Source organism: Ruditapes philippinarum, unplaced genomic scaffold (genome assembly GCF_026571515.1).
Source record: "Ruditapes philippinarum isolate M1 unplaced genomic scaffold, ASM2657151v2 ctg3310_1_1_1_1, whole genome shotgun sequence".
NCBI classification, from domain to species: domain Eukaryota; kingdom Metazoa; phylum Mollusca; class Bivalvia; order Venerida; family Veneridae; genus Ruditapes; species Ruditapes philippinarum.
Window position 1 is genome coordinate 126,088 of NW_026861445.1, and position 25,872 is coordinate 151,959.

At 31.2% G+C, this 25,872-nt stretch overlaps 1 protein-coding gene across 4 annotated transcripts in view; it reads left to right on the plus strand.

Moving 5' to 3' along the window:
• The window catches only part of LOC132715636 (protein tyrosine phosphatase domain-containing protein 1-like), a 57,016-nt gene extending 42,327 nt beyond the window's left edge, over positions 1-14,689 (plus strand). For all 4 annotated transcript variants that reach the window (XM_060698669.1, XM_060698673.1, XM_060698672.1 and 1 more), the window contains 5 exons: positions 2,843-2,942; positions 3,390-4,043; positions 4,513-4,614; positions 6,063-6,146; positions 9,660-14,689. In XM_060698669.1, coding sequence (XP_060554652.1) covers positions 2,843-2,942; positions 3,390-4,043; positions 4,513-4,614; positions 6,063-6,146; positions 9,660-9,995 — 1,276 coding nt within the window. In that variant the 3' untranslated portion in view covers positions 9,996-14,689. The remainder of the gene's footprint in view (positions 1-2,842; positions 2,943-3,389; positions 4,044-4,512; positions 4,615-6,062; positions 6,147-9,659) is intronic.
• Positions 14,690-25,872: the final 11,183 nt, after the last annotated feature.

Consider the following 25,872-nt stretch of genomic DNA (forward strand, 5'->3'; position numbering starts at 1 on the left):
TGTGTGTGTTTGTTTAGTATACTATTTAACTGACTGATTAACGATATTTTAGTTTTATTTGAACGTGATCTTGATTGATATATCAATCGTCACACCCATGTTACGGTAATTAGACATATTTCGGCGACGGGATTCAAACATGGGTCCACATTACGATTTTGACAAATGGCCACTTGCACATCAACTAAACCAAAACAGGATGATCCTGTTAGAGAAATAAACAGTTATTATGCATGAAATGACTAATAAACTATGACACAGGGACTTGATTTTATCTACTTTTATGCTGGCGACAATCCAAAATTGACCCTTCGCAAAACATTGAGAGCCACCATTTGTTAAAAAAAATATTCATATAGTTATGAAAATCGTTTCGCTTTTCGAACTTATGTGCTATTAATTCGAAACTAGTATTTATTCACACTAAGTGGTGAATTTTGGTGTGTTTATTTTGTCTAAATGCCGGCGACAAGTTTGTTTTGTAATTGTACCCATTTTTGGAGAGTCACTGTGATAGCATTTCTTTATCAACAAGGATTGTTCACATCTGCATTGATAAAGAGTTTATTTTGTATAGGATTTGTTTCCTTTCACACCAAAGCTGCTGCCTTCCCCTGCTGTAGTTCACATTCTCTCTTAAGTCCCATTCCAAATGTCTGCAAGTACAGCTTGGCTATAACATGGTCTCTTTTGATTGATAAACTTTTATACACCTGTGTTTTCTTAAAAATATTCATGTTTGATTGTATCATTATGTATATATAGCTACAATGGTATAGCTGTTATATTAATTGTGTTATTGTATCATGTAGAAAAGGTTTTGTAAGCCTGCTTAGGGAATTTATGAGGGAGACCATCAGACCTGTAATACAGGGGCTGCTTATTTGATCCTCAATGAAATTTTTTCTTGATCACATGGTCATTAACATGTACAGCCGATTCAGAAAACATGTGCATTTCGAAATTGGTCACTTATATCAAGAAATTGATTATTACTGGTTAGTAAAGAAGGATAACCAGCTAGGTTGAAAAAGTTTTTGGTTAATATTTCCAGGATATGATAAAACGTTGAGTAGATATTTCAAGATTGAGGTAGAAGGGTCAATGTCTGATCATGGTTGCTTGGCCCTGTTTTATATTCAGTTAGAATATTTTTCTCAAAATGATAAATTGTTTTGTCCTCATCAAAATAAGGACAATTTTATTAAAGATATTTTGTGTAGAAAGGGTTAATTATAGTGGTAATATTAACTTGTCTATGCCACTTAACTGGAATGTGTTCCGGTACATTGTCGTTCAGTCTGCCAACTCAAGCCACTCCAGCAGTGTTGGATGCTGAATTGTAGCATTTTGATATTAAATCCCTTTGCATAACATTGATCAAGATTAAACAAATAGTTAAAAAAATTTGTAGCAGGACAGATCCATTATATAAATATTGTTGAGGGAAGGAGCATTTTATTTTCTTAAATAATCTGTTTTGAAGTTTCTTGTATATCAGCTTGTGACAGCAGTCTGTTTCAAACTTGAATATTACTAAAAGGATTTATGCTTGATTTTATAGTGTTTAGCCATATTACAAATTTTGCATTCTGTAATACTAGGCATATTTTATAATCTCATCAAAATAATACTTATTATTGTAAATAAGTATTAGATCATGCAATTATTGGTTCTTTCTAATATAAAATCTGTTTAATTTCACAAGCATATAAGAAATAATATCAGTCTGAGCAGTGGTGTCTATTAGCTATTTGACACTCATTTGGAGTTTAGATGGGTACAAAATTGACCAGGAAGGCTATAGGCATCAAAACAAAAAACAGAGTTAAATAACTGATAAACACTGCAAGAAAAAAAAACATTAATAAGGGAGATCACTAACGCTATCTTTCAAATATTATTTTCCTCTCTGAATTTTCTAATTTGACTGTTCTTATCCTCCTCCTACTGTTGCAAAGGTTATAAACAAAACTTGTCTGTCAGATATTATTTGAGCATCATAAGTATGAAAAGAAAACAGATTGGAATTGAAAAATCAATAAAATGATTAATTAAATTTGCCTATGTTTATCCACATTATTGGATGGAGTACAATGTAAAAAAAAACAACCACATATACATGTAGTCCCTACATGTTAATTGTTTATAGGTCAATATTGTCTTCTTTGTGTATAATCATGTTAGAATATATCTACTGTTGAGTAACTTGTTATTATATTTTTTCCTATACAAATTTCATGTCAAACACAAGCAACTCTTGATTTTATTAATTTTGATAGACAGAAACTTATGTACTTTGATAGAAAAGTTATGATAACTTTTGGTACTGGTATTAAATTTTTAACATACCTATACACTTATTATATCAATTTAGTATACAGTTTTATATGCCATGGCAAAAGAGAGTTGAAAATTGTAAAATACATTAAATATACATGTATATTGAATATTTTTGTGTGCAAAAAAAAATGTCATAGATGATAGAAATTCAATATGTATATATTGACAAATACAGCACAGCAGTATGAGAGTGTGATCTCAATAATGATTTATTGTACTAATATATTTCATTACTTTTCTGTTGTATTGTGTACAGTATTATAGTAAAAATATATAAGGATCCATATAATTAAAGTGTCATTTTTATGAGTCTTTTGCTCACTTGGATTTAACTAGGCTGTATAACACTCTGCACTTTGAGACAATCCAATGTCACAACAACAGACTACAAATCCCAGTACAACACACCCTTCTGTTAACCCTATTCTGTTTGCATGTCTTTATCAAGAGTATGGAAGTTTGCATTCATCTAACTCACTATTTTTCTATTTATTTACAGACAAAAAGGCAGTCATGAGTTTTCTTTGCAACAATTTCTCAACAGACAAAGACATATACTACATGGTTATGAAGCTAGACGGTTGAAACATATACCAAAGGTGAATCTTGTTATATCATTGCAGACATTTCATACATAAAGCATTTATGACACTTTGGTTTTAGTCCAAAATAATTTCTCAGTAGAAATTTTTTGTTTTATGTACAGTTGGTGTGGCAGTATAGCATTTTCAACATAGAGTCAAATTGTTCTTCGTCTCTCACTACTGGTTCAGAAGTCATGTTTGTTAAGTTGTCAGCTGTTTATAGAGAAATAAGTCATTACTGGTTTGTTATCCAGGAAAAGTAGTTAGATGTCTGCTGAGATATGACTAGATATTTTATTCTCTCATAAAGTTTCACTGAATATGTGCACATTAAGGGTTTTGCATTATATTATCTCATGTATGCAAGTGTAAGGTCTTGTTGGATTTGAAAAATGTGGAACAGTGTTGCTTTAAAAAGATGAAATCATAAATCACAATGTCATAACAATTTCGGTATTTCAGATTATCTACACAGTGTGTGAAAGGTTATTGGAGTTAGCAAAAAAGGGCAGTTCATTACGACGTCAGTTCGAAAAAAATGCAACACCGCCACCGCCAATGAATAAACTTCAAAAAACTTTCTCTACTTTATCTCAAACATCAAGCAGCGAATCTAAAACTCCAGTGCAGCAGAGTTCATCAAAAGACTTGCTCACAAATGGAAAAAGAAGATACAAACGCTCTTTGTTAAGTGCACGTACCAGAACAAAGAGTATAAGTATGGAGGACTTGACAAATGAGAAGTTTTTATCCGTACTTGACGATGAAGAGTCTCTAGGCAGTTCAAACAGTGGTGTACTGATGAAGACGCCTGGGGCCAGCGATGAAGAAGATGATGATGATTCTATTATTTTTGGGAACAGCACTGTTGATTTAAAATCTTCAGTCATATCAAGCAGTAGAGCTGTTGGGAGTGCTAAATTGATGAGTCAGTCAAACGGGCGGTCAGGTTCTCCAGGGAGCGAGAATACTTCGGTAACAGGAACAACAAACTGGAGCATAGATCAGTCATTAATGACCGCCGATATGTCAGAGGACCATGTACAAGCTGTAGGTGTTGCTTTGTCTGCTACAAAAGTAGAAGACTATGTAAAAGACAGGGCACGAGATTTACAGGTATAGTAGGCAGATTTTAACATGTAAAAGTTCACAGCTGCTGTAATATATCTGTAGAACCAGTATAGAACCTGGGCTGTAGAGTATTTTGTTATAAAAAAAATTAATAATCAAAACTAAACTTTATATTCAAAATCTACCTTCAACCTATTTACAAATATTTAATTAGTCCTGTTATTACTTAATAAAGAATGAAATATCAAATAAGTGCCCTTGTTAAACTACATAGCATTTATCATTACTTTCATTTAATTAATAAGAAATTTGAAATCCAGTGCCAGTTAATAAAGCAAATGATGCAACTGAACCTATTACTTTGTTCTATGTGTTCTTATGTTGAAAACTGATATTTCTTAATAAAATAGCCTACTGATTAATATTAGAAAGAGAATACTAAGAATACTGTTTACAAAACTGTAGGGTGTAAGAAAACTACATAAAATTTGTAAATGTAATAAAACTTTTTCAGAAATCTTTGAACGAGACTGATAACTCGTGGACACAGCTTTCTACAGAAGGTGATGCACATGTTCTAGGTTTATTACTGTGGGATTGGCTGGACCAACTGAAGGTAAGTTTATAAACCTGTATTCAAACTGACAACATAGTCTCAAAAGAACATGTCATTTTTATACTGTAAGCAACATTTTATCTTAATTTGATGGAGAAAACAGCTCTTGATATATTATTCCATAAAGTGGGAAATAGTTTTCTGCTTAGCTCTTCTGTACCCTGTAAAAAATGTATTAATGAATATAATATTTACAGCTGTTTTCTCCCCTGAAATAAGGTTGATATACAGATTATATTACAGTTAATATGGTGTTGTGTGGTTACATATTGAGCATTTTTGCACCACATTTAGTTAGATTGCCTTTGTATGGTACTGTCAGTTGTATTATTTTATTTGAAAGGGCTTGAAAAAGAAATATCTTAAATGCTGTCAGAGAGACAAAGAATTTTAAAAAAGATACATAGAGAAAAGTGAGACACATCATTTGAAATCTGCATGTTTTGCGAAACTGTGAATTATAATTACAGTCCAACCCAGTTTATTCGAAGTGCCTGGGATTGAATATTTACTTCGAATAATCGGTGGGTTCGAATAATCGAAATCGTAATATTGTGATAGTCGAAAACTACTCCACTTTGACCAATCATAGCATAACTACCGTTTACAACAAACTTACTTCCTGTAATCAATTAAAAAAAATAAATATTAAAGAAAAGATGCGTAACAATTATTGTATTGACATTAAAGACATAAATACTTGCATTTTATTCTACATTATGTATCGTTTCGTTTCGCGCAAATCCTTGATAATGGCTGTGTTGTTACTACGGTATTTACAGCTAAACTCTGGTATTTTCGACTTGGATAAAGGCTCTAATGTAGCGTTAAAATTAATGTAAAAAATATTTTTTGAATGTTTTGACAAATTCACATTTCCAGTATGTTTGAAAATTATTGCTGTCATCTTCAAGCAATAACAGTAACAAAATCGGACACGGTGCATAGCTTTTCAATTTCGGTAATTAAAAATGATTAAAGAACACACAAAGAGTTATTATCATGATTATCTAAATACACGCATGACTGTTGATATTTTTCACAAGTCGACCGGTCAGCGAGTGGATCTGCGCCAATTAGTCTGGCTTCGAATAATAATTAAGGCTGGCTTCGAAAAATAGGTGTGAAATTCTTTCATAATTGTATAATCGGGACCAAAATTTTACTTCGAAAAATAGGAGGTATTCGGATAATGCATTTCAAATAATACGCTCGTATTTATATTGATTTATATAGAGATATAAACGGGACCGCTGATCTACTTCGGATAATGCCGGGTATTCGAATAAAGGGTTGTCGAATAACCGGGGTCGGACTGTATCATCTTTGATTTGAGTAAGGATCATAAGAGTTTGAGAAATAACAACAGTGTCTAAAGTTGATGAAGTGTTATATAATCTAATGATGAATGTAAAATCTAGTTACCAGTTAATTCTTGTCTTTAACAGGAGCCAGTTTTAAGGGTTCAAGATCTTTCTATACTTCTGAACTGGATAGATGAACCACTCATTGGGGTGCAGAAAGTTGAAAGGGTAAAGTTACCAGCAATTAATAATTATGTTCATTATTTTTTCATTCATTTTACTCTTTGGTAAAGTTATGCATAAAGGGAAAGTCAATGTAAGAATGAAAAAAATATATCAGAAAAAGAATACTGTAAATGGTAAATCTGCAAATTTCCTGCATTCAAATAATGATATTAAACACTTGATAACAAAATTTAAACCGCTAATTCACTGATTTCTACAAATCAGTAGGCCCAGCCATGTTTGTGTATTGGCAGTATAAAAACAGGGGCGCGTGATGTCATAAGCCAACATCTTTAGATTTACAAAAATGTAATTGTGACATTGTAGCGAAAGATAAAGATATTATAAAGTATTGACCAGACAAATTAATTTTAAAAAGGATGTGTATGGAAGAAGTTATTTTTGGTTCAAAATGCGAAACAATATCCAAAAAAAATAAAGAAACAAATAAAAAATCAACGGTCTACGAGCACCGATCGCACCACTTCAGACTGAGTGATGCCCTTTATTCCAAACAATGCTACGTTCATTGAAGTCTCATTTTAATGTAATTAAACACTATTTCACATATTAAATAAATACATGTGTTATTAGTTAACAAAGTCTCACAGTCAATTTATGCAATTAAATAAACAAATGCACCAACAAATATATAATGGCCTGTTAATGATTGAATGGCGATAATAAGCATTATTATCATGAAAATCCTACTAAAAAGTTTTCTTAATAGTAATTAAATTCTTGTACTTAATAGTAATTAAATTTTTGCAATTTGATTCTGTACTTCAAATAAAAGGTGTGGATGTAGATTATAATTGATGTACACATTTCAAAACTATAAGCAACTCTTTTGAAAAGTAAATTGTATGCAGGTGTGTCGATGAGAGGTCAACCTTGCTGGGTCGTATTTATTTACATCTGGAACTTTATATAGTAATTGATGGTATTTATAATAATGTTTCTTAATACTGTTTCACTGATTTTTAGCTCAACTATTCGCAGAATAATCGAGCTAATGCAGTCACCCATTTGTCGGCGTCAGTGCCCCTGTGGTTAAGTTTTTGCGTGTAAGCTGGTATCACCATAACTACTGAAGGGGATGGATTGAAACTTCACACACTTGTTCTCTGTGATTATCTAACATGATTGGCACAAGCCCCATAACTCTGACAAAGTGGGGAGCATATAGCGTTGCACTTGTCCGTCCGTCCGTACGTCTGTCCGTGTAGATGGAAGTAAAGGAAGGAATTTTTGCTGCGACCAAATTTAACATAATTATGGCCCTTTTTTTTGTTTCACTATATACCATATATATGTTGTCAGTGGGGGCATCCGTGTCCTTTGGACACAGTTCTAGTTTTGCATAATTATGCCCCTTTTTCGACTTAGAAATTCTTGGTTAATTTTTTGCTTGTAAGCTTGTATCTCCATAACTACTGAAGGGAATGGATTGAAACTTCACACACTTGTTCTCTGTAATTATCTAACATGATTGGAACAAGTCCCATAACTCTGATTTGCTTTTTTGCATAATTATGCCCCTTTTTCGACTTAGAAATTCTTGGTTAAGTTTTTGCGTGCAAGCTGGTATCTCCATAACTTCTGAAGGGAATGGATTGAAACTTCACACACTTGTTCTCTATGATTATCTAACATGATTGGCACAGGTCCCATAACTCTGATTTTTTTCTTCTTCATAATTTTGCACCTTTTTCGGCTTAGAAATTCTTGGTAAAGTTTTTGCTTGTAAGCTGGTATCTCCATAACTACAAAATAAAAGGATTTATTGTCAATTTGAAGGAGTTTCTCTCTCATTTTAATTACAGTACCAAAATTAAATTGACCAAATAAATCAAATGATTTATCTTTGAAAATTAAGCAGTCATTGCTTAAATCATATGGTCAGGAATCATCGGCAAGCTTGATCATCAAACAAATGTTAAAAAATGTTGAGGTGTATTTGATTAATTTATTAAAGTATTTCAGTTCAATACGATGTTTTCATACACTTTATTGATTATAATATATTAAGAAAAACTTTAACTGAAGATACAGGTAATTATAGAGTTAATGCAACAACCATCCATTACTGGAGAAAAATTTCAATTTGACAAAGTATCCATATCAAGACAGAAACATGTGATAATTTCAGTATCTACATATGCTTCTTATTAATATACCTTTGGAGACAAAAAATTGTCGACTTATTTTTGTAAAATCATTTTAATACATACATGTATGTGAATATAATGTACATAGGATAATTGGATAAAAAACCAACACAAATTAAGTATCAAAACATGTTTCGCTTTATTAAGCTTCCTCAGTTGATACATATATAAAAATGACGTAAACGTACAAAACAAACGTCTACGTTAATAGACGTTACATTTGGCGCGTAAAAGGAACGTGATAATATTGCAATAAGTATTAAAATAAAACATGTGCATATGTATGTATAAACGTAATTTTTTTTAAAACATAGCATATATAATTTTCGAAAAGAATTACATAAAATAACTGGATCAAAAGATACATATATTTTCATAGAGAAACTAGGCTAGTAAATAATTACAACAAGTATGAAAACAACAGTTACTTATGTGAAAGTTTAGAATTCGAAAAAAATGTGCTTTAATCACATAATAAGATTAATTAGTTGTTAATCAAGATATATTTCTGTTGTACCAGTGTGTACACCTTCTATACTGTAAGTGGGTGTTATACATCATAATCTCGGTCTCGTCTGTGTCACACGAAAGTGAAAGAACGCCAAAATGGCAGCGCCCATGAACTTATTTCTCAAGTTAAAAATATGGTCTTAAAACACGAATTTTTTAGTTATATGGTTGATTTCAACAGAAAACTGTCATGGTACCTCTTTATAAAGCATAAATATTTATATGAGACAGACATCAGTCTATCCGTTCCTATTCCTTTAAAGGTTATCAGTACAGTCATCTGGAGTGTTTGATCACAAGCATAGATTTGAAGTTAATCAGTAGTATTTTTATGCTTCCTGAAAAATTTCAGGGGAGCATATAGTCGTTTGGTTGTCTGACAGTCCGTAGAAATGATCACCATATTGAGACGATGTGTCGTGCGCAACATTTGGGTTGTTTTTACACTTTGAACTTTGTCTGTGACATAACACTGACATTACAAGAGGTATACCTTCCTGTGTCCAAAACCTATTTTGGGGATCATCACCCGGTTTAACAGGCTCTTGTATTGTTTTATTTCATTATGAATCTGTATTCAATTTCTGATTGCAAACTATTAAACCAGGGATCTACATGGACCAGCAGTTTAAGTTGGTGACTTCAAACCACTTTCCTTAACTGCTGTGGGTTTGAATCCTTTCTGGGACTTTGGATTGTTTTATGTGAGGTAGCTATTCACGTAGTTCTACGTAGTTGCCTGTCTTAATAGTGTTGGAATTACCCAAGTAAAAAAAAAAGAATACCAAACAAACAAATAAAACCTGTTTCATATGTATGTTTATGTATATTTCAGGGGACTAGACATACTATAGAATACCTGGTGAAAGTGATCTCTAAGCTGAAACCTTTAAATGAGCAAACTGTGTTGAACCTGTATGAGAAGCTACTGTCTCATCTCACACATCAGTGGGTATCTTATGACAGCATAGACTTGAACTGTACTTGGGCAGTCGTTAATATGAATAGTCATTTATTGGAAGAAAAGGAACATTGGGGTGTGATGAAAACAGAGGAGGCCGAAAAATTGTTTCAGTTTTTTCATAATCTTCAGACAGAACTGTCCGCGAAACATAGAGCATCAAAAGAAACTTTAAATGGGAATGGCTCAGGTATGGAGAATCAGGCATGAAGAATGGAAATCTCATCATATGTTGACAATAGGATTCTGCTTTCAGATTGGGAAAGTCTACTGGGAATGGGGGAATGGTGTATTCTTACTAACTAGATCACAATTTTTTATCTAACAATTGTAGTAATGAAGACAGCAACATTTGTTTCTAAATTAGACTACTGTTAGGAAAAATTACTTTCTTTTTTATAGATCATGATACAGACTTTTCTGCACATATACATCATTGATATTCTGGTCCAACAAAATTCGAGAAAGTCTCAGGAGTGCAATCCAGGTCCTTTTTGACAAACACAAGTTTAAGTTACAGACCTGTATATATAAGGTTGTTTTGTCTTTGATGTACATTCCTTCTTCATTTTATAACTGCTTTTTAAATTTATAATGTTATCATATTTTAATGGGTCTATATGAACAAAAAGTAAAACTGGGGGCCATGATCAGGATCCAATTTTCAATTTTAAACATTTTCCACTGTTAATAATCTGAACATGTTATGTATTTGAAGTAAAATTGATAATAAAGAATAATTAAGTACATTGTTGGAATTCAAAATTTTATAAAGAAAAAATAAAAATTAAAAAAATATGATTAAAAAATTGTGATTTGAATTTAATAAATGAAATGCTTATTTTTTTTTCTAAATTTTAATACTGACCTAAATACTGATCATTAATTATGCCCCCACCAAAAAAATGTTGGGGGGGGGGGGGTGTGGCTATTATGGATTCGCTTTGTTGCGTCGGTCAGTCAGTTGGTCCGTCCGCCTCCATTTTCGTGTCCGCTCTATAAATCCTATACCAATTGAAGGATTTTCTTCAAACTTGGCTCAAATGTTCACCTCAACAAGGGGATGTGCAGAACCCATGTTGCCCATGTGTCAGCTCAAGGTCAAGGTCACAATTGAAGGTCAAATATCAAACAATGAAATATTAGACAGTATGTCGTGTCCGCTCTGTAAGTCCTACACTAATTGAAAGATTTTCTTCAAACTTGGCTCAAATGTTCTGTATTGCATTTTAACAAAGTTATGCCCCTTTTTAAGTCTTCAAATTTACATACAATCAAATATTAGACAATATGTAGTGTCCACTCTACAAATCCTTTACTAATGGAAGAATTTTCTTCAAACTTTACTCAAATGTTCACCTCAACAAGGTTATGTGCAGAATCCATGTTACCTTTGTGCTGGCTAAAGGTCAAGGTCACACTTGAAGGTCAAAAATTGACTTAGAAAATGTTCTTAGATTTTAACATGTACTTAAATATTTCTGAAACTAGCGCAGGTATTTGCTTGAAACTTAAAATATATATGAGGTGTCACAAATAAGATATGCAGGTCAAGTTTCATAACTCTGTATTGCATTTTGACAAAGTTATGCCCCTTTTTAAGTCTTTAAATTTACATACAATCAATACTAGACAATATGTTATGTCCGCTCTATAAATTCTATACTAATGGAAGGTTTTTATTCAAACTTTACTCAAATGTTCAACCCATCTTACCCTTGTGCCAGCTAAAGGTCAAAAATTGACTTAGAAAATGTCTAGTTCATTGGGAAAATGAAAGGTTATTTGTAACTGTTTCGAACATGATTTGACAATATATATTTATACTATTACCTGTACAATTAGCCTTTTTTTCACCATAGATAATTTCTTTTTATGTATATGTATTTGTGCCACTAAAGTTATTCCCTTATTTCCAAGTCGTCTTCTGTCAAGGACATTGGTGGGGGTATGAATCCCATTCAGCGATAGTTCTAGATGCAATTTGTATTTTTGTTTAATAATTTTACCTAAAAAATGAGATCATTTCAAAGCAAAATAATCAGTAGTAAACTTTTTTCAAGTTACACATGTTTTAACCTAAAACATTTATAATTACATGAAGTTGCTCTAGATTCATGCTTATTTTCATGAATAATATTATATTGAAAATGTATTTACAATCAAAGTATTGTAAAGTATAGTTTACACATTCATTCCACATAAATTACCGAAAAGAGGACAAAATATGCAATATTAACCCTTACTGTGTGAGTCACACTGTCGAAATACGGTGATAATTGTTGCAAAATCAGTCATTATTGCATACAACTTGAATCAGGAGTATATTTACGTTCCTTAAAATCTTAGCATTTTTTCTTAAAGGTTTTCTTGATTTTTTGGCTCATCTGGAGGCATGCAGCATTAATATGATAAAATGAACTAATTGTCCTGTATATATAAATTATCATTATCAATGCTGATATTAGATGACACTATTTTTGTGAAACAATGCTCTGTTTTCACCAAGTTAAAATTAAGAAATATTACTAAATATTAAACTTTATTTTTGCAGTGTCAAAATATCTATTTCAAACTTGTTTATGTTGAAAAAAAAATATGGCTGTGTCATTAAGGACTGTTTGTGTTTTTGAAAGAATGTATACAGTTTCTTTTTCAAAAATGTTTGTTTTTAATGTTAGATTTTCTAATATGGTGCCAAGTTATATTCAGCCAATTTGCTATTTATCTGTGTTTGATGCTTGTTAGCTTGTTAGTTAATAATTGTGATGTTTTAAAATGTCAAACTATGTCTAACAATGTTTTAAGTTGTTTTATATTTTTTTGTTACTGTCAACAGTTTGTATGTTAAAAAGTTTGTCCAGTTCAGAACGGTTACTGTTACTATCATAGTCATTAAAAGTATTTTGAACATAAAAACTCATACAATTTAAATTAAAACGATATTATATCTATCATAACATTTTTGTCACTTAAAGTTTATTTAGTTCTATATCATTGTTCTTGATGTGACAAATATTATTGTTTTAGAATTTAAAATCTGATACATATGTACTTGACATTGACATATTCTAACTGCAATATTTTACTGTCAATAATTCTTTATTCAAATATAAGATGTCCTTAAAGTCACAAGATTGTTGATAATGAAATGAAAATCCTTCAGAATAGAATTCTTCTACATCTAATAATTGTTTCTGTCAATATATGCTGTTAATGATTTGTTGCTGTAGAATTTTAAGACAGCCTTCACTTGCCACATTTACCGAGTATCAATAAAAAAATTGTAAAATGGTTAAAACATTATTAAAGTACAACAGGATAGTATGAAGAAATAAAAGGTTCACATGTGCTATGTATTGTGTACAGATATCAACTTAAACTACATTATAGTAAATTGTTGATGAGTTTTTTTTGTTATTGTTGTAACCACATTAAGATTAATTCAGTATCAGTTATTGCTACATGATATGATACCAGGATTAAAGAAATTTTACAGTGCTTTTTTTTTTTTTTTACTTGATAATATATTATGATATTTATTTGATTTTTCAACAGTCGTTCAAGAGTTGTTGCTCTTGAATAATTTATAAGTTGGGTAAGGTATTGTTTAATATTTATCTGCCGTACCTGTTAGTCACATTTACATGTCTTTGTTTTATATTTTATTATATTAGACCTAGTGTCTATGTTTGATGATTAACATTAAGGCACACTTGCCTGAGTTTTGTTATTTAATTATTTAATTTCCCTGTTGTTTTGTAAAGGGAGGATAATAAATGTTGAGCATGTTTGTATATGAAGTTTAACATGTTACTTGTTGTAAACATTGTAATCATGTGTTGTTTATGTACACTCTACTGCAATATTATAAAATTGTTTTCATTGGCTGTTCTACTCACCCCAGCATATTTTTTTGTAATATCATGTCTCATAATAAGTTAGAGTATTCACTTGAAACTCTGCACATGTGTTTGGAACATAAAGTAAGGTTACTATCCAACAACAGTTACTCTAGCAAAGATATAACTGAATTATGCTCCTTTATGAATTCTAAAAAAATCCTGGTTTAAGTTTTGCATGTAAGTACTATCTCCACCATGTATTCACTAGTACTATAGTAAATGACTTTGGGATAAAAAGTTTAGATCATTGTCTACCCATATCCCCAGAATGTAGTTTTACTTATTTATTCCCCTTTTTGAACTTTTAAAATTCTGGAATAGCTGGTTTTTTGTATGTAAAGCATTGAGAAAAGTCAAGAATCTTGTGACAGCACTTGATAATGAAATATAATCAGCATTTCAACAGATAATTTCCTGACATGAAAAGTGTGAAGTATAAATAATCAGGTTTTAAATGAACTAATTTTTTTTTCTGTTAAAAAGTTGCTGTGCTTGATGTACATGCATATTTATTCATGTTCTATGTGTCTTTTTTTGCTCTTTCTTATACATGTATGTAATGTATTTTTTAGCTCGACTATTCAAAGAATATGGAGAGGTATTCTAGTTGCGCGGGTGTCTGCGTTGGTTAAAGTTTTTTGTTAAGTCAAATATCTCAATTATTGCTTGAGATATTCATTTGAAACTTACAATACTTATTTATAGTAACAATGTACATCAGATTGACAAGTTGGATAACTCTGCCTACAATAATTACAGAATTATGCTTCTTTTTAACTTAGAAATTTTGGTTAAAGTTTTTTGTAAAGTCAAATATCTCAATTATTGCTTGAGATATTCAATTGAAATTTACAATACTTTTTTATAGTAACAATGTACATCAGTTTGCAAAGTTTGCATAACTCTGCCTGCAATATTTGCAGAATTATTTGCCCCTTTGAAATTTTTGTTAAAGGTTAAAGGTCTTCAAAGATATTTACTTGAAACTTTAACACATGTACTTAGGTCATAATTGAATGGTCACATCAAGATTCATTACACTGCCATGTATTTTGACTGAATTATTCACTTTTTGTACTAAAAAAATCTCCTTTTCTTGGTTAAGTTTAACATGCAAATTTTTGCATATCTCTGAAACTATTAAAGATACAAACTTGAAACTTCATATGTATATTTGTGGTCATAAATAAATGATCACTGAAACAGCACTCATATCTGTGTCATGTATTTAGGCTGATTTATCTCCCCCTTTTTTACTTAGTCTCTTGGTTAATGTTTACATGTAAGTTTTTAAAATAAATAATAAAAACCCTTTTGGGACTTTAAAATTGGCAGGTTGATTGGTCATAACAGATACCTATTGATTTTGGGGTAAAGGTAATACATTGACCTTGTTGTTAAAAACCTTTTGAAAATAATAAAAGAACCCTTGGCTAGGAAAATTCCCTTGCAGGTGATTGGTATGCCGCAGATGATTTATTGATTTTGGGGGAAAAGGTGCAAATCAAGTCCAATTTTACCTTTTGTAGGTAAAATCTTTTTTGATAATTAACTAAAAAGTTAGGCCTGGAACTTCAAATTTTTTAATGATTGGTCTGAAAAAATGCCCCCCTTTTGGTTTTTTGGGTCTCAAATAGGTCATGACAAAAGTCTTAAAAAATTAAATTTTGTTTGATCACGGGTTTAAAGAATCATATAACTTTAATATAATTCTCTATAGGGGGCATAATGTTTTACAAAACATATTTTGTTTAAAATTACATACGTATGCATTTGGGGGTATAATTTTTAGGTATGACCAAACCCAAAATTTCTTTTTTGTTTTTGGGGCTGTTTTTTTCTCCCTTTTTAAAACTTAGAAAATTCATGGTAATTTTTTTCTTTAAGGTTTTCCATAATAGAAGGTTTGTCCCTTTTTTGGGGAAAATTTTTGCATTAAAATAAAAAAGCATGAATTACTTATAAAAAATTTTAATACCCTTTGTAGCTTTTGGTCTTTTTTATATTCATAGGAAAAGCATTATTATTCTCAAAAAAACCCCCTTGTGAAACTTTTTTGAAAGTTAGGTTACTGCCCCCAAAGTTCTTGTTAATGTATTGTTGGGCTCATTACGTAAGGTTTTGGATCGATGATTGTCCTTTTGGGTGTCCGTTAATTTTGTTGTTTAAAACTTAGCGGTCCATTTTTTCTCAATCATATCAAACTTGGGCAGGATGCTTTTAGTTTATGTCGGATGATTCGAAATGGGGTTCTTTGGATGAAAAAGTAGGTCACCGGACTAAAAATAGAAAAATTTTTAACTCTGCGGCATTTTTGCATCAATATCATCAAAATGGGGGATGTTTTTTAGTTTTATAGCTGGGGTGAGTTCGAACATGGGTATTCGGATTAAAAAGTGGTCCGGGGTAAAAATAGAAAAACCCTTTTTAACTCCTGTAATTTTTTTCATCAATCACATAACTTGTCAAAATGCTTTTCTGGTGTATGGATGAGTTGAAAATGGGTCTTCGAAAAAAGTGGTCACTGGAGCTAAAAAAAAACCCTTGTTAATCTAGCGGTACTTTTTTTCATCAAATTCAAAAATTGGTCAGGATGCTTTCTAGGTGTAGTCGGATGAGTTCGAAAATGGCTTCGGATGAAAAGAGGGCATGGAGCTAAAAAAGAAAAACCCTTTTTAAATCTGCGGCCATTTTTGCATAGTCTATCAAATTTGGGCAAGATTTGTCAGGGGAAAGTCGATGAGTTCGAAATGGGGTTTTCGGATGAAAAAATTGTACCGGTAAAAAAAAAAAACCCTTTAACACTCTAGAGGTCACAATTTTGCTAATCATATCAAAATTGATCAGGGTGTTTGTCTGTGATGCTCGATGAGTTCGAAATGGGTCTCTGGGAAAAAATGGTAAGGGGCAAAAAAAAAAAAAACCCTTTTTAACTCTAAAGGGGCAAAATTTTTGCTCAATCATCATCAAACTTATCAAAATGCCCTTTTCTAGGTATATCGGGTGATTGAACATGGGGATTCGGAAAAAATGGGCACCGGGTAAAAAAAGAAAAACCCTTTTTAACATCTGTGGGGCACAATTTTGACTCATTGTCATAAATTGGTCAGGAAAATTGTCTAGGGCATTGCTGGAAAAAAACGAAAATGGGTTTGGCTGAAAAAATGGTACAGGAGCTAAAAAAAGAAAAAATTTTTTTTTAACATCTAGTGGCTCTGGGTTTTATCAAAAAATTTCGTTAAATTGTCTGAAATTTTTTTGATGATTTCTAAGTCAAATTGAAATGGGTATCTTTGGGTGAAAATAGGTCCAACCCCCAATATGGAAAAAATTTTTAAAATTCTATGGTCCCTTTTTGACTAATTTATAAACTTGGTCAGGATGCTTGTCTAGGGAATTGCTTTGGGTGAGTTTGAAATCGATGTGAAACTAGGTCACCCGGGGTAAAATAGAAAATTGTTTTAAATCTAGTTGCTATGTTTTGTCCCGTATCCGGAAATTTGGCTAAAGTTTTTTTGATGATTTTAGGTAATTTTTAAAATTTGTCACCTGGGTAAAAAATGTGCTTCAAAAATGATAAACCCTTGTTAACATGAGGGGAATTTTTGACTCCTTTATGAACTTGGTAAATGCTTGTTAGGTAATTGTTTTGGGGTGAGTTTGATAAGTCAGGGGAGCGATTAGGGCCCTCATGGTCTTGTTTAAAATAAACCAAACAAGGAATTTTTTATAATAAATTTGGGAACTTTTGTTAAGACTAAGAAACTGAGTTAGCCCTTTTACCTTTATTAGTTTTATAAAATTTTTGAGATTTTTTTTTAGACAAAAAATTTAAAAATTGGAGAAGTAAAGGGAAAAATTTATGTAGTAAAAAAAAATTTTTAAACCCTTTTTTCTGATAGAAAAGTATAAAATTACCATAATGTTTTTTGAGCCTCAAAGCATTTAAATCAAATTTTAGAGTAAAAAGGTTTAGTTCAAAATGTATTAAAAAAATTTTTAAAAAATAAAAATTTTGAATTTCGAATAAAAAGGTTTTTTGATTTTCCCCTTTTTTATATGTTAAAAATAATATTGTATATGCTTATCTGTCCCTTAAAATTTCTTGTTTTCTTATTTTGTCCACTTTTTTTAAATTTTTTTTGTGATATTAGAGTAAAAATAAAATTAAAAAATTCAAAATTGTGCGCAAACAAAAGTTTTTGTTTTATTTTTGTTCATTAAAAATGATTGTTTTTTGTCTAAAAAAAATTAAAATGATCTAAATTGTTTTTTGTTGTATTTTGTTGGCATATTTCCCAATTTGTAGGGGTTTTATTATGCAAGAATATTTTATATGTGTTCATATCTTTAAATTTTTAGTTAGAGGAATTTTTGCAAGGAATTAAAAAAAAAATTTCTGTTTTTTTTGAAATTTGAGAACGAAGTATTTTTCTCATTTAAAACAGAAAAAGGGCCCCCAATTTTGCAAAAATGTTTTTATAAAAAACTGACAAATCTCAAAAGGGGAAATTTTTGAAATTTTCTGGAAGATTAGTCAAATCAATGAGAAATTAGTTTCCAAAAAAAGGTTTTTTCCTGTTTTTTCAAAACAAAAAAATTATTTAAAAAAAAAGTTTGAAATGCAAAAACCCACAAAATGGCTTGGGGTTTGGGGAAAACTTTGTGAAAATTTTATAATACTTAAAAAATATAGGAGAATTGACAAGTAAATTTTTCATAATTTCCTGCCCCCAAAACATTTTTAATATAAGACTAATTTTCTTTCAGACCCAATGACAAAAAAAATTGGGACGGATAAAGAAAGGTTGAATTCAATATATGCTAACTTTTCAAAAAAGACAATTATTTTGTCGGAAAAAAAAACTAAAATTTCCATGACCAAACAAAACATAAAACTATATTTCATTGTTTTTACGTGTTTTCTGAGAGGATTTTAAAATAAACTTGCCAACATAACAAAAGCCCGGTTTAACAGGTGATGCTCCCTAATAGGTTTTTGGACAGGAAGGTAACTTGAGGTAGAGTTATGTCACAGACAAAAATCAAAGTGTAAAAAACCAAATGTAATGTCGCGAACCCTTGTCTAAATATGTGATCATTTCTGTGAAATAGTTGTAAATGATTCAAAAAACGAGTAAGGGGCCCGGCCGATTTTTGATCCAAAAATGCTGTGCCCCAAATTTCAAGGTAGCCCCCCAAATGTTGGGCGACACTTGTCTCAATATGGTGATATTTTTGTGAAAGTTGTAAAATCCTCTTAATAAGAATTTAAAGGGGCTGGAAGTTTTTGCTGAAGGCTGTGTGATTGACTTCAAATACGCCCCAAATGTTGAGCGTGACCATGTTCATATGGTGACATTTGTAAAATAGGCCCTTTGGTTTTAAAATTTTCCCCGGACTTCCAAATAACCGGGGAAAAGTTTTGGTTTCCCGGAAAAAAAACCGAAAAAAATTTGAGGGCAAGGTCATGCTTGCCCTTGCCTTTCAGGTAGGACCCAAATGTTGATGCGACAAGACATTCATTGGTGATCATCTCTGTAAAATAGTTGTTAAACCCAACATAAAGTAAAAAAGTTTGGAACATGATTTTCCCCTAAAAGGTCGCGTCCCCTTTACTTAAAATTAGCCCCCAATGCTGCCAGACACGTGCCCAATATGGTGACATTTCTTTTAAATATTTTTAAAACCCGTTAAAAAGATGTTAGGGGCCGGAAACGATTTTGTGAAAGGTCATGCTGTGACCTTGCTTCAAGGGGGCCCCCCAAAAAGTGTCGCGACACGTATTAATATGGTGATTTTCTGTAAAAATGTTTTAAAATCCGACTTCAAAAAACAAAGTTGGGGGCCCCGACAGTTTTTGTTCAGGGTCATGCTGTGATTTTGACTTAAAAGTAGAAAACCCAATTTGCGCATAAACCTCGCTCATATGGTGATATTTCTTGCATATTTTTAAAAATTGCTTCAAATTGAATTTAAACCCGGAAGTTTTGTGAAGGTTTTAAATTTAGGAGCCCAAATTTGCGGGGACCGTGTCAAAATTGGTGATATTTTGTAAAGTTTTAAAAAAAATCCGATTCAAAAAACAAAGTTAGGGGCAGACAAAAATTTGGGACGTACGGACTGATGGAAAACCGACATTATCCCCAAAATTTTTTTCGGGGCAAAAAAACATATCTACACAAGGTTTTTTTTTTTTTCAGGCAAATTTTCCCCAAAATTCAATAATATTCAGTGAGTAATATGTTAAAAGAATTTATAAATATAACATGTACGCTCATTTTTTGTGTAACCCCATTAAAGGGTAGTAGCTGTTTTTTCACCCATTTTTTAAATAAATAAATAACATCAATTAAATGATGCATTAAAAAAGGGGAAACGCTAGGCGGACTTTATATGCCCCAAATGTGTTTTTTTTTAAAGTAAAGATGAAGATTTGTAAAAACAGGGGAAAAATTAAAATAAAGAAATTACCTCCTTCAAATAAAAACCCTCCTATAAAGTTTGAAATTGTGGGTAAAATGGAATTAAGTTTTTGTTTAAAGGAAACTGTTTTTCAGTTTTAAGGAAAAAAGGGGCCTTGATTTTTTTTAAATTTTGAAACCCCAAAATCAATGGGGTTTTCCCTCCCCAATATGGACAATAAACCCTATGAAGTTTGAAAAACTGGGGGCCAAATTAAATTTAAGTTATGCCCCGGAAACTTTTTTTTCATTTTTAAAGGGTTTTATAGTGACTTGGGACCTTCCCCAAAATAAATTTGGGGGGGTTTAACCCCAAATAGGGGACAATATATATGAATTTTAACACGTGGGCCAAATGGAATTAAATTTTTATCCCTCCGGAAAAATTCCCAAATTAAAAAGACACTGATCCCAGGGGAAATAACATAATATGCCAAAATTTTTTGGGGATTAAAAAGTGAAATTTTGCTCTAAAAAAATTTAACAGAAAATAAAGTAGAACTGCCATGTCTGGCGTGAATACCCCCGCATACATTCAAAATTTCAACACGGGGCCTTTAAAGCCAAGGAAACCCTCCCTGCAAACCCTGAGGTTATTAAGAGTGCTTGAAAGTTATGTTTTACATGTTTCAAAATGTAAAAATGTCAAAAAAAATAAAACTGCGGAAGGCATTCTTAAGAATTTAAAGGAAAGAAAAACTTATTTTAAGTAAAAATTTCCCTGTAAATTGACCTTTGAACAGTAAACAAAAACAATAGGGGTATTTTAAAAGAATTTTACCCCGGGCTGCGGGGAAAGGGCCGTAATTTTTCTAGCTGGGGTAACTGTTTTCCCGGGCGGTCCCGAGGCTCGGGCCGATTTCCCGCTAAACGTTACCGAGAGCAGATTTTCCCAGTTCTGTGATGCAAAAAACTAGTCATAAAAAACCCAATCCCAAAATAAAAAGATGTGTGTAAAGGTTTTTTAAATTTTATTGGCGGCTTTTTTTTTTGAAGCCCAAAGCCCCCTGGGGCCCTTAAAATTTTTTGCCCCAGTGCCCTAAAAATCTTTGGGGGTCTCTATAATCATGACAAACCTCCATGCAAAATAAATGACCGTGGGTAAAAGGAATTTTAATTTTATTGGGGGGCCCAAGTTTTTTTTTTTCAATCCCCTTTTGGCCTTACCTTTGAACCCAGAACCTAAAAATAAATTAGGGTCATTTTTCAAACCCATGACAAAACCTGAAACCCAAATTTTTGAAACTAGGGGTAAAAGGGAAAATTTTGGAATCTTAAGTTTTTGGGACAAAAGTTTTTTTAGCCCCAAAGGGCCCCCGGGTAAACCTTGCCCTTTGGGCCCCAATTACCTAAAATAAATTAAGGGTCATTTTTTAGTCATGACAAAACCTTAAATGCCAAATATGAAGATGTGGGTAAAAGGAATCTTAAGTTTTGGGTGGAAAAAGGAAAAACCTTGAGGAGGGCCGACGGGGAGAGGGCGGACAAGCTGTTTCCCAAGAAATTTCCCCTTACAACTTGTTGTGGGGGGGTATAAAAAAAATAAATAAAAATAAATGCCTTTTTTTAAAAGGAAACCAAAAAATTTGGGCACAGGGAATAAAAAGAAAATGGTAATTAAAAAAAAAAAATGAAAATATAGAAAACCTCAAAAAGGAAAAAAAAAATTAAAGCTTAAAATTGCCCCAAAATGTATAACCCCCAAATTTTTAAAGAAAAAAATAAAACATGAAAAAATTTCAATGAATTTTTAAATATTTTAAAAACAATTTTTTCCCCCAATAAATTTTCAAAGAAAATAATTCTTTTAAATAAAAAATTTTTTTCCATATGTTTAAACCCTAAAAAAAAAACTTTTTTTAAAAACAAATAAAAATTTTCCCCTAAATTTTACATTTTTTTTTTAAACTTTGTTAAAATGGTAAATTTTCTACTTTTCCACTTAAAAACTTGTTTTAAATTTTTTTTTTTCTTGAAAAGATGATTATGATCATCACTCACACAAAAAAGGGGGCCAAATAGGGCCCCGGGATGGCTCACCTGACAAAACCCGCATAAAGAATTTTTTTAAAAAAGCTTTCATCCCAATTTTTAAATGAAAACTAAATTTCAAAAGGGGGGGACCTTATTTGGTGTTATAAAGTTTTTTTCCATTTTTGGGGCAATGTGCCCCAAATTTTTTGCCCGGGAACGACCCATTTTTAAATTGACTAAAAATCATCAAAAAAACCTTCCCTGCCCAATTTTTCCAAAAAATTTTGGGAAAAAAAACCCTGCCCCCAAATAGAGTGTTAAAAATATTTTTTATTTTTAGCTCTGTGACCTATTTTTTTGCCCGGAATGCCCAAATCTTAGCAATTGACCCAGAAAAATAAAAACAGCATTCTTGAAAATTTTCCAGAATTTTTGAATCAAAACTGCACCCATTTAAAAAGTGTCCAAGTTTTTTTTCTTTTTTAGTTCCTGTAAACCTATTTTTTTGTTTGAGTTTAACCATCTTGAACTTGCCCCAGAAATCATAAAAACCCCTTTCCTGAAAAATTTCCAAAATATTTAAATCAAAAAACGGGCACCCCACAGATTTTTAAACCGCTTTTTCTATTTTTGGGCTTTGTGACCTATTTTTTTGACGGAGATAACCCTTTCAAATTTGACCTAAAAAATCATCAAAAAAACCCTTCCCTTGAAAAATTTTTCCAGAAATTTTGGATGAAACTGAAAGCCCCTAATGTTTTTAACAAGTTTTTTCTTTTTTTAAAAGCTCTTTTGCCCTAGTTTTTGCCCGGAGATGACCCATTTTCCCAAACCCTTAAATTAAATTATAAATCAAAAAAAACCCTTCTTAAAAATTTTCCAGAATTTTTTAAAAAATGAAAAACTGCACCCATTAAGTGTTAAAAGTTTTTCTTTTTTGTTTCCTGTGCCCCTAGTTTTTTTGATGAGATAAAACCCCATTTAAAACTTGCTAGAAATCATCAAAAAAACCTTTTTCTGAAAATTTTCAAAATTTTTGGATAAAAAATTTGGCAACCTTTAAAGAGTGTTAACAAGTTTTTTTTTTTTAGCTCCTGTTGCCCTTTTAGTTTTTTCCCAAAACATTCCATCTTGAACATGCCCTGGGAAATCATTAAAAAAACCCTTCCCTTAAAAAATTTAAAAATATTTTTAATAAAACTGACCCAATTTTTAACAACCCTTTTTCTTTTTTGCTCCTTTGACCTTTTTTTAAACCGGGACTTAAACCCTATTGGGGCCTTTATTTTAAAATATACCCAAAAAAAAATTCCCTGAAAAATTTCCAAAATTTTTTGGATGAAAACTGCACCCAAAGTTTTAAAAGTTTTTCTATTTTTAGCCCCTTTTGCCCTATTTTTTTGACCGGAGAGGGAACCCCTCTTCGAACTTGATCTAGAAATCATCAAAAAACTTTTCCTGAAAATTTTCCCAGAATTTTTGGGTTTAAAAATGAGGCTAAAAGTGTTAAAAGCTTTTTCTTTTTTTGGCTCCTGTAAACCAATTTTTTGACCTAAAGATGCCCCTTTTTCGAATTTTGCCCTAGTATCATTAAAAAAAACCTTTCCTGAAAATTTAAGAATTTTGGATAAATTTACTGCACCCTTTAGATTTGTTAACAAGTTTTTCTTTTTTTTAGCCCCTGTGCCCTTTAAGTTTTTGACCCGAGTTTTAACCCCATCTTGAACTGGGATTGTATTTCTTAGAAAACATTTGAAAAATTTTTGATGATGATCCAATCAAAACTGTAAACTGCTAAAACTTTTAAACAACCCAATTTTTAAAGAGTTTTAAAACAAGTTTTTTCTATTTTTAGCTCCTGTGCCCCTTAATTTTTTGCCCGGGGAGATAAACCCACTTGAACTTAAACCTAGATATAAATTAAAAAAAACCCTTTCCCGAAAAATTTCCCCAAGAATTTTTTGGATGAAAATGCACCCTTTAGAGTGTTAAAAAGGGCTTTTTTCTTTTTTTAAGCCCCTGTGCCCTAGTTTTTGCCCCGGAGAAAACCATCTTCGAACTCGATTTTGTATTTCATTTGAGAAAAACATTTGACAAAGTTTTGATGATAATCCAATCAAAACTGTGACTGCTAGATTTTTAACAACCCAATTGTTAGAGTGTTAACAAGCTTTTTTCTATTTTTAAGCTCCTTTTGCCCTAGTTTTTGCCCGGGAGATGCCCCATTTTAAAATTGACCTAAATATCTTAAAAACCCTTTCCCAAAAAATTTTCCCCAGAATATTTGATAAAAAACGGGCACCCTCTAGAGTTTTTTAACAAGCTTTTTTATTTTTGGGGCCCCTGTGCCCTTTATTTTTTTGACCCGGTTTCCCCATCTTCAAACCCTCGATTGTATTTCTTTGGGAGAAAAAATTCTGAAAAGTTTGATGATAAACCCAAATAAAAATGTGACTGCAAAGACTGTTAAAAACCCCAAAATTTTTTTGACGAGAAACGAAGAGGAGGGCCGGACTCCCCCTTTCCTAAAACTCCCCTTGACCTTTGTGGGCAGGTTTAGTAAAAATAAGAAATAATTTTTCATCACTTTTTTGGGCTTAGTTTGTTTTTTTTGAACCTTTTAAAAAATTATACATGTAAAATTTTCCCGTGGCTTATTTTTAAAAAAGGGAAAATTTTTTCCCAAAAAATTTTTAAAAACATTGGGTAAAGTGACTTAATTTGGGACAAAATTTTTTCAGTAATTTTTTTATTTTTATACCCTTTTATTTTCTTTTCAAGGATATATTTAATTATCTATATGACTGACCCCTTTTAAGTCTAGGTCTCATTTCAAACCCGTAAGCAGTTTTTTCCCTTTAAAAAATTTTTTAAAAAGACAGGTTGTATTAAAATTTTAAATTTGTTTAACTTTCCCAAAACAAAGAGATTTCAAAATCTGTTTCTTTTTTTTTAAAAAAATGTTAAAAATACTTTTTTGGCTGGGAGAGATAATTTGTTTTGTTGAAACACTAAAAAGGGGTTTAAACAAAAAGTTGCAAATAACCTGTAAAAAAATTTTGACATGAAAAATTTAAAATAAAAGTAATAAAAATGATTACCCCCCTTTTATTTTGATTTTTTAATGTCATTTTGGGAAATTTAATAATTTTTTTTTTTTCCCTTGTATAAAATGAAGTTTTTTAATAAAACTAAGTTAAACTGATAAAAAATTCTGGAAACTTTACATTAAAAAAAGTAAATGAAATTTCTTTGATCTCGGAAAACTTTTTTTTGTATTCATTAGAGATCTAGGGAAAGTTCATATTCATATATAAACTTTGTTTTCAGATCTAACACAACAGGGGAAAAATCAAAAAAGGGCTACTAAACCCCTGTTTTACAGTAAAAAAAGGGTAAAAAAAAAAAATTTTTACTGGGGTTTTTTATAAGTAAAAACTTCCTTTTTTAAAGGGTATAAAAACTTCATCTTTAAAAAATTGTTTTTATTTTTTTAAAAAATCTTTCCCAAAATTTATGGTTGATTTTTTTTAAACATAAAATTTTCTTGTAAATAAAAAAATTCTTTTTAGTTAACAAAAAAAAACATTATGGAAAAAGAAGTGTTTTTTTTAAACCCCCAAAAGCCCCGGCCCGCTCTTTTCAGTACAATATTTCAAAAATGTTTTAAAACCCCTTCACTAGTTATGGACAGAAAAAATTTCCAAAAAAATTGGGAAAAAAAGTTATAATTTGCTTTTTACA